General features: G+C 36.9%; 1 protein-coding gene across 3 annotated transcripts in view; it reads left to right on the top strand.

Moving 5' to 3' along the window:
• Positions 1-771: 771 nt before the first annotated feature.
• NRDE2 (NRDE-2, necessary for RNA interference, domain containing) overlaps positions 772-10,311 on the top strand; it is a 77,689-nt gene continuing 68,149 nt past the window's right edge. For all 3 annotated transcript variants that reach the window (XM_044665006.1, XM_044665005.1, XM_044665004.1), the window contains exon 1: positions 772-895. In XM_044665006.1, the coding sequence (XP_044520941.1) occupies positions 823-895 (73 nt within the window). In that variant the 5' untranslated portion in view covers positions 772-822. The remainder of the gene's footprint in view (positions 896-10,311) is intronic.

Below are 10,311 nucleotides of genomic sequence, written 5' to 3'. Positions count from 1 at the left end.
CCAGTTTATCCTCTAGTTGTCAAATGGACCTTCTTCAAGGTGCAGGTCTGACCATGTCATCCCTCATCTTCCCTCATTCAATAAACTCCAGTAGTTTCCTTTAACCTGCAAAATCAAATATAAAATCCCCTGTTTGGCTTTTAAAGCCCTTCACAATTTTACCCTTTCCTTCCTTTCAAGTCTACTTACACCTTAATCCTCTCCCCATCCTCTGTACCAATGGCTTTGCACAAGACACTCTTCTATCTTGTCTGTCTGCCATGTTACTTAATCACCTCTGGCTTCCTTTAGGTCCTAAATAAAATCCTATTTTCTATAAGAAGCCTTTCCTGATTCTGCTTAACACTGGAGCCTTCCCTGTATTGATTATCTCCGATTTATCCTCCATATATCTTGTTCGTACATAATTGTTTGCGTGTAGTGTCTCGCTTTTGATTGTGATGTCCTTCCATGAGAGCAGGAACTTTTTTTTGTCTTTTTTTTTTTTTTTGTTTCCTCAATTAACAGGCTGTTTAACACATAAGAGGAGTGTGCTTAATAACTTGATTTATGTGACCCTAGGCAAGTTACTTAAACTCTCTGGGGCTTAGTTTAAAGATATTGCAAAACGAGGGCGTCGGATTGAAAGACTGGGAAGATCTCTCAACTCTTGAAATCTACTATGCATTATTCCCTTGACCACCCCATTGCTTAGACAAAATGCCAAAAGACTACAACTCCCATAATGCCCTGCGACAGAGCGGACGCACGCCCACTGCTTGCCAGCTGGTGTTTCCCTTCCGTGCGTGTTACGGAGGGGGCCAGCGGCCCTGGCCCGGGACCATGGCTCTGTTCCCGGCCTTCGCCGGCGTTAGTGCGGCCCCCGAGTCCTCCATTGGTGGCAGCTCGAGGAAAGGTAAGGGCGCGAGCGGGCCCAGGGCTTGGGTGGTGTGGAGGGTATCGCCGCTCGCCCCACCCGGGGCGTCAGGCCTCGGGGTGTCGCCTCTCTCTCGGCTTTCCCGACCTGCCCTGCGGTGGAGCAAAGGCTTCTGGGAAAGGCGCTGTGGTTTCCTTTGGGCTTCTGCGTGGGATTTCTTGGTGGGATGTAGGGTGGAGGGGTATAGTACCCAGGAGGGAAGAAAGGAATGGAGAGGTGGTATGGTAGAAGGGTAGCGGGAGTTCAGTGTATCGAACGGTGGTTGCCCCAGGCTTTGGGGAACGGAGGCTTCATTTTTTATGCCCATTATGTGCGTAGTATATTGGGAACTGAGTTGTCCTTCCGGCAACAAATACAAAAGATGGGGCCTTTTTATAACTAATGTTAAAATCAAAATTAGACTGTGAGCTCCTCGAGGGCAGAGGTTGGCTTTGCCCTTTCTTTTTGTTACCAGCTCCTAGCACGGTAGTTGGGACATGATAGGTGTTTAATAAATGCACGTTGATTGACTTGGCAAAAGACAAAACAAATTCCCCGTAATCATTGGTTCTCAAACTTTTTAGTCTCAGGACCCCCTTTACCTCCCCACTCCCTTACACTCTTAAAATAACCCTCTTAAAAGTATTGAGGACTCCATTTACCTTTTATTTATATGAATTAGAGTGATCGATATTTACTGTTTTAGAAACGAAAATCGATAAATTACAAAAATATCAATTCATTTAAAATTACAACAGCAACTCCATTATATATTAGCATAAATAACATCTTAATGAAAAATTAAAACTATACAGGGTGGCTCAAAAGAAGACATTCTCCAAAACAAAAAAACATTAGCAAGAAGAGAGTCATTGTTTTACCTATGTTTGCAAATCTCTTTAATGTCTGGCATAATAGAAGACAGCTGGATTTCTCAGCTACACCTGCATTTAATCTATTGCCCTATTTTGTTTTAGTTGAAGTACATGAGAAAAATTTGTCCTCACACATATATAATTGAAGAAGGAAGGGAAGACTAATAGGTCATTATCTCTTAGTATTATTTTAAAAATAATTTTGACCTTTTAAAAATGTTTTTTCCCTATTTACATGTAATAACAGTTTTCAAAATAGGAATCTTCCCAAATTATAAGATCCAAATCGTCTCCCTCTCTTCTTTCCTTACCCCCTCCCAGAGATGCTAAACAATTTGATCTGGGATATACATGAATTATCATGCAAAACTTACTTCCATATTGGTCATTGTTTTAAGAGAATACTCATAAACGCAAAACCCCAAAATAAAAACACAAACTAAAGTGAAAAATAGTTTGCTTTGATCTACACTCCAAACAGTTCTTTTTTTGGAGGTAGATAGCATTCTTTGTCATAAGTCCTTCAGAATTGTCCTGGATCATTGTATTGCTGAGAGTAGCTAAGTCACAGTTGCTATTTCTGAGTACCATGTTTTCCTAGTTCTACTTATTTTACTCTTCATAACTTAATGTAGGTCTTTCCATGTTTTTAAGAAAATTAACCCGTTTGTCATTTCTCATAGCACAATAGTATTTTGCTACCATCATATACATAATTTGTTCAGCCATTCCTCAATTGATGAACATTCCATCAGATTTCAATTCCTTGCCTCCACCAAAAAATAAAAATAAAAAGCTTTAATAAGTATTTTTGTGCATTTAGGTCCTTTTCCCTTTCTCTTTGGGATACAAACCTAGTAGTGACATATTACTGGAACAAAGGATTTACATAGTTTTATATCTCATAATGTTCTCTTTCCCTTGTTTGGTCATAAATTCATCCCTTCTCCAAAGATCTGACAGGTAAATTCTTCTATGTTCCCCTAATTTGCTTATGGTGTTACTCTTTATTTCTAAATCATATATCTATTTTGGCCTTATCTTAGTATAGGGCTTTGGTAGCAAACCTATGGTATGCATGCCAGAGAGGGCATGCAAACCAGTGCCTGCCAGTGTATGTTGTTAGAAAGCCAGAGGGACTTGGGGGGCCAAATTGCTCCCTTCCCTGTCTCCATTTTGCCTAAGGACATTTTTCCCTTCACCCTCCCCTCTGCCAGCAGCTCAATGGGAATGCTTCCTTCCTCCTCTGTCTGGGGTAAGTGTGAGGGGTGGTGGGGTGGCACGGTACTCAGTTTCTAAAAGGTTTGCCATTACTGGTATAGAGTATAAGATATTGGTTTATACCTAGTTTCTGCCATACTCTTCTATAGTTTTCTTAGCTATTTTGTTAAATAGTGATTTCTTATCCCAAAAGCTGGGATCTTTGGGTTTATCAAACCAAGGTTACTGTGATCATTTACCTCTGTATATTGTGAATCTAATCAATTCCATTGATCTGCTATTCTGTTTCTTAACCAGTACTAGATTGTTTTGATGATTACTGCTTTATAGTACAGTTTGAGGTCTGGTACTGCTAGACTGACTTCCTTTACATTTTTTCTTAATTCCCTTGATATCCTTGACCTTAGGTTCTTCCAGATGAATTTTGTTATTATTTTTTCTAGTTCTATAAAATGATTTTTTGGTAGTTTGGTATGGCATAGCATAAGTAAATCAATTTAGGTAGAATTCCCATTTTCATTATGAGCAGTTAATTTTTTTCTAGTCGTTTAGACCTGACTTTGTGTGAAAAGTATTTTGTAATAATTTTGACCTTGTAGACTTTCTGTAACCCCTGGAACCTCCAAGGCCATACTTTGAGAACTGTTGCCTCACAGAGAAGCACTTTCTCTGTCTTAGACTTTCCTAGAGCAACTTGCAGGGATTATTTTGCCATCCTTACTTTCTGTATCTCATGTTTAACCTGTGTGTATATATGGTTCTTCCCAGAAGATTGTAAACTTTTTTTTTTTTAAACCCTTAACTTCTGTGTATTGGCTCCTAGGTGAAAGAGTGGTAAGGGTGGGCAATGGGGGTCAAGTGACTTGCCCAGGGTCACACAGCTGGGAAGTGTCTGAGGCCGGATTTGAACCTAGGACCTCCTGTCTCTAGGCCTGACTCTCAATCTCCCATATTGTAAACTTCTTGAAGTCAAGTATTATCTTTTTTTCTGTTAACGTCTGTGCCCCAGTACTTATTATATTACTATGTTTAATTGAATTAAGGATGTACATTAGATTTTGCCTTTGTAAATTTAAACAAAAGAATTGTCTAGGTCTGTCTGGCAAATAAAGTTTTGGGTAGTTGGGTGAAAGATGAAAGTAATAGGAAAGAGAAAGATGAAGCCAGAGTGGTGAGAAAGTTGGAATTTGAAGATCCAATGCTGGAAGAAAGGACTAAGTCCTTTATGTATTTTTAAATTTCCATTTAGAACAAATTATTATGGTAACAGTTTGGATCTCATTAATGGTAAAAATAGATTTGTGCTTATATTTTCATTTGTTATTATTAATAACTCACTTTTCTATAGTGTAACACAATAATAACAACCCTTTGAAGTAGGTTGTGCAAGTATTATTTTGCCCATTTTACAGAACAGAAGACTCAGAAGTGATTTATCGATTGTACAAAGGTAGTAAGTGGTACAGTTGTGATCCGACCAAAGACATCAAGTCCAATGTTCTTTCTACTGCACTTTTATATAGAAAAATATAAAACAAATATCCCTTGTGTATTTATCATACTTAAATTGTATCATACTTATCTGAATCTTTGCTGCACTATTTATTAGTTTGCAAATTCTGTGTTTGAAGGGACCATTTCTTAATGATTTTTTCTTCTTTTTGTCCTGACCTGTGCATTCTTTGATGTGGGTAAGTTTTAGTGAGGAAACATCTGTGGTATCCTTAACTTTTCTATAACTTAAAGCAGTGATGGGCAAACTTTTTAAAGAGGGGGCTAAAGGAAAGGAAATGCTCATCTGTCAGTCTGTTTCTAAGGCAACTCTTTGAAAGTTTCATTGTATTGTATCCTACTCATTGTATACATCAGATTAGGAATAGTGTCCAAAGCTGGGGATAGAACATTTCAGGGGGCCACATCTGGCCCAGGCTGTAGCTTGCCCATCACTGATTTAAAGTCTTAAAGATTCGAGTGGGAACCTGTAGGTTATGACTTTACCAAGTCATGCAACCAATAATTCAGGTGTGGGAATTGAACCCTCATCTTTCCAACTTTGAGGTCAGCTGGATATCTACCAAAACATATTTCCTTTCATCATCATCATCATAAATAGTTCATATTTAGGGGTTTATATTTACAGAGTGTTTCACATGATCTCATTTTAACCTAACAACTCTTTTCTGGATGGATAGCACAAATATTTAATCTTTGAATCTTTTCAACCTTCAGATAAGGAGATTGATAAATATTTGTTAAATTGATCTGTGAGGGTTCTTACAAATCACCTACTCCAATGCTGTTATCTTACAGAGAGACAAAGGATAAAATGACTTGCCCTAGGTCACAAAGCAAAGCTAAAAACTAGTTTTCGTTATTGCTAGTTTAGCGTGTTGCCTCCTACATCACTGTTATCCTTCTTTATGTGTTCTATACCTTTGTACTGGATTCTGAACAAACTTTTTACAATTGCTATTCACATTTATATACTTATCTTACTTGATTCTCAAGAAGTCTGAAGAAAATCACTTAGATGGTGTTATACCTATTTTTCTAGATTAAAGCTAAACCTCCTTTTCAAGTGATTTGCCCAAGGTTTTTCAGTAAGTGACTGAGCAGGGCTTGGAACCCAGCTCTCCTGATTGTCATTTCACTTTATCACACTGACAATTGTGTCAGAAGCAGCATTTTAGCCCATAGCTCAAGATGGAAATTGGAATGCTGACTTTAGTCTGGTTTTTTTGAACATCAATAGGATAAATGAAAAGTTTGGGATTGGGAGTCTAAATGGTCAAGTCTGAGTTCTACTACATACCAGATGTGTGGCCTTAAGTGTTTTTTATTTTTTAATTTGTTTTATTTTACTTTTAAATTTGGCCTTGGATGTTAAATTCTCTGATCCTTAATTTTCTTATACCCAAAATTAGAGTGGAGGTGGAATATAAAAATATTTGCCCTGCTTCACTGATTAGTTTGAAAACATGAGACAAAGCATATGAAATATTTTATTACTATAAAGTGCCAGTAAATGTTAGCTCTTCAGATTTTAAGGTGGTTGAATTTTTATTGGCTTTTTTCAGAAGTCATCTTTGGCCTGCCAAGCAAAATTCATTAAAATCATGGTTTTATTTCTCTATAATATTGATTTCCCATTTTTGTATTTTGTCATTTAAACGCATTATAGTGTGGTTTGGAGATAGTTTCTGTTTCCTGTTAAGTTTAAAACTAATATAGAGTAAATATTATATTTTAAAAAGTTTATTAATAATAACTAAAGTAAAAAAGCTAGCTAACCCAGCCCTGGTCAAGAGAGAAGAGAGAGAGAAGAGAGTGAGGGCCTGGCTTACAGCACATTTATAAACAATATGTAAAAAACAAAAAGCAGAAATGTGAGGATGCAGAGAAAGGGATGCTAGGAGCTGAAAGGAATTCTGGGGAATGTAGTTTAAAGGTACAAAATTCTCTAATTAATACACTCCTCTCTATTAGCTGTTTGACCTTGGACTTCCCTGAACCTTAGATATTATGATACTTCTATTCTGTTCAAATACTATGAATTGTGCTATAAACTGTAAGTTGGGAGACAGCTAGGAGGCACAGTGGGTAGAGTATCAGGCCTGCATTTGGGAGGACCTGGGTTCAAGTTTGATCTCAGATGCTTCCTAACTTGTGGGACCCTGGGCAAGTCACTTGCCCATTTGCCTAGACCTTGCCCTTTTATCTTAGAGTTGTTACTGAGCCAGAAAGTATGGATTAAAAAAAAACAACCATAAGATGCTATACAATATGATTTTATCATCATTATTGATTTTTTCCTTAATTTTTAATCTTCTCGACATATATTTAGGTTATTTATAGGCTTAGTTATTTGCCTTGTAATCCTTTGCCCAGAGTTGGGGATCCAAGAGAACTTTTCTTAATTTTTAGTAAATTATATCTTCTTTAATTTTTTTTTTTAAAATTTTAAACCCTTAACTTCTGTGTATTGACTTATAGGTGGAAGATTGGTAAGGGTAGGCAATGGGGGTCAAGTGACTTGCCCAGGGTCACACAGCTGGGAAGTGTCTGAGGCCGGATTTGAACCTAGGACCTCCTGTCTCTAGGCCTGGCTCTCAATCCACTGAGCTACCCAGCTGCCCCCAATATTTGTTTTTACAGCTAGCTCTGAAAATTTTTTTGCATCAGATATGGTTTACCTGTCATCCAACAAATAAGTAAAAAGATCTAATCTAATATTCTTTAGTAACAGTTGTGTATGAGTGCAAATGCTTTTTACATGTTCTTTACAAAGCTTGGTTCAAGATTTGCTTTTAAAATTTAAACTGTTCATGGTAATTCTTCCATCTGTCCACACTGTAATTGAATTAAAGCACACTCGCCATTGTGGGAGAATGTAGTTACATAATAAATGACTTGACAAAAGTATTTCAGAGTTAAAGTATTCAGGTAATGAGTCACTATATTATTTCCTGTAAAATTACATTAGAAATGTAGTCAGAGGCATGCCTTAGTCTTTAGTTCTTCTAGATACCTACTTGTTCTTTGTTAGGCAAAAGACCAGAAGTGGTTTCCCACTTGTTTCTACTCTGTTTCTTTCCCAGAATGTGTGTGGTAAAGTAATATGAAAGTGTTAATTGCCCAGCAAGTTTGAACCTGTCCATTCATATATCTACAGGGTCAGAATATCTGCCAGCCAATCAGATTCTTCCTTTTAAGTCCTTAGTTAGGCATCCAATATCCCAGTAGACCTTTTGATAATGTGTAACATCCTGCTCTGTATTTGCACACCTATCTAAACAGCTATTTTATTTCAGTCATACACTTGAAAGTGATGTGAGGATATAAATAAATACAAAAGAGGATTCTGTCATCTGATTTCAATGAGGTAGCTCTTAATTTCAAATGACCTTTTCCAGACTTCAATTAGAATTGAAGTGATCCTGAAAAATTAAATTAACAATAAGGTTAGGAATAGAAAACAAATTCAGTAGAGACTTTCTCATAGGTTCTACCATTCTGCTAGTATCTGTATGCAGTTAAATCTAATCTCTTTACTGACCTCTAGTCTTGTCTCACTCATTAGATGATACCTTTATTTATTTGACCCCAAAATTTTAATTAATTAATTAAGAATATTTTTCCATGGTTCCATGATTCATGTTCTTTCCCTTCCCTCCTCTCACCCCCCTCCTGTAGCCAACGAGCAATTCCACTGGGTTTTACATGTGTCATTGATCAAGACCTATTTCCATGTTATTATTATTTTTTTAAACCCTTACCTTCCATCTTGGAGTCAATACTGTGTATTGGCTCCAAGGCAGAAGAGTGGTAAGGGTAAGCAATGGGGGTCAAGTGACTTGCTCAGGGTCACATAGCTGGGAAGTGTCTGAGGCCAGATTTGAACCTAGGACCTCCCATCTCTAGGCCTGGCTCTCAACCCAATGAGCAACCCAGCTGTCCTCTATTTCCATATTATTACTATTTGCATTAGGGTGATCATTTAGAATCTACATTCCCAGTCATATCCCCTTTGACTCATGTGATCAAGCAGTTGTTTTTCTTCTGTGTTTCTGCTCCCACAGTTCTTTCTCTGGATGTGGTTAGCATTCTTTCTCATAAGTCCCTCAATTGTCCTGGATCATTGCATTGCTGCTAGTAGAGAATTACATTTGATTGTGCCACAGGGTATCCGACGCTGTGTATAATGTTCTTCTGGTTCTGCTCCTTTCACTCTGCATCAATTCCTGAAGGTCATTCCAGTTCACATGGAATTCCTCCAGGGACATCCCCTCATTTTCCAAGTTTTTGCCACCACAAAGAGTGCAGCTATAAATATTTTTGTACAAGTCTTTTTCCTTATGATCTCTTTGGGGTTTAGCAGTGCTATGACTGGATCAAAAGGCAGACAATCTTTTAAAGTCCTTTGGGCATAGTTCCAAATTACCGTCCAGAATGGTTGGATCAATTCACTACTCTACCAGCAATGCATTAATGTCCTAATTTTGCCACATCCCCTCCAACATTCACCATTTTCTTTTGCTGTCATGTTAGCCAACTTTAGATGCCTTTAATTGAATGTAATGTAGGGATCTCAAACTCAGTGTCTAAAACAACTCATCTTTATTCCTTAACCTTCTTTTTTTTTTTTCCTCATTTCTCTTTTCTTTGTTGAGGGAACCACCATCCTTCCTGTCATTCTCAACTTTTCCATGTCCTTCAACATTCATGTCTAATCACTTGTCTTTTTGAATCTATTTCTGTGATATTTTTCAGCATCGCTCCACTCATCCGCTGTCTTTCTTTCTTTAGATTCTCATCATCCTTCACTTGCCCTACTGAAATGTGCTTTTAATTACTCCTGCCTCCAACCTCTCCTCCAGTCTTTCTTCCATGAAACTGCCAAATTGGTATTCACTCAAAGCTTAGCTCAAGTGCTACCACTTACTGGAATATTATACTACCTCCCACTTCCCACCCCCCAATTTGCTAATATCTCACTCTAACCCCCTTATGGATGTTACTTTATATACTCTTGGTATGCATATATATGTGTATTTATATATGCTCATGTGCATATTTATATAGCATTTAACTATGTGCAAAGTTGTATGCCTTTCTCCCAGTAAAATGTAAGCTTCTTGAGAATAGGAACTTTTTTTTTGTTTTTGTATAATACATAGTAGACACTTAATAAATGATTGTTGAATGAAGGAATAAATAATGTTACATTTGTATAATGCTTTGCATTTGGAAATTTGAAGGCAATTTTGAATGTTTCTGTGGTTTCTGGGAGTAAGTTTGGATTTTGTCACTAATAATAATATGACCTGAGGTAAACCATTTCCCTTTACTTCTAAACCTTTAGGTTGTTATTTTTAAAAGTGAACTAAGCTGTTCTAGGGATAGTCTTTAAGGTTCCTTTCAGTTCTGACATTTTAGGATCTTAAGTCATTGTTTTATTTTTTTAAAACAGTTTTATTTGTTAAATATTTCCCAATTACATGTAAAAAAATTTAACATTCATATTTAAAAATTTTTGGAATTCCAAATTCTCTCCCTCCATTCTGTCCCTTCCCTCTCCTTGAGAAGGCAAGCACTATGATGTCAATTATACATATATGAAGTCATGCAAACTATATTTCCATATTAGCCCTTTTGCAAAAGAAAACACATACACACAAACCCAAGAAAAATAAAGTTAAAATAAATTATACTTCAAATGGCATTAAATATTTACTTCTAACACTAGCCTAGAATGATAAAGGAGTAGAACAGTACAAATACAACCACTTTTAAAGTGATTTTGAAGGACCTGGAATTAAC

This window comes from Gracilinanus agilis, chromosome 2 (assembly GCF_016433145.1).
Source record: "Gracilinanus agilis isolate LMUSP501 chromosome 2, AgileGrace, whole genome shotgun sequence".
Lineage (NCBI taxonomy): Eukaryota > Metazoa > Chordata > Mammalia > Didelphimorphia > Didelphidae > Gracilinanus > Gracilinanus agilis.
This window is presented reverse-complemented; position numbering and strand designations above follow the sequence as displayed.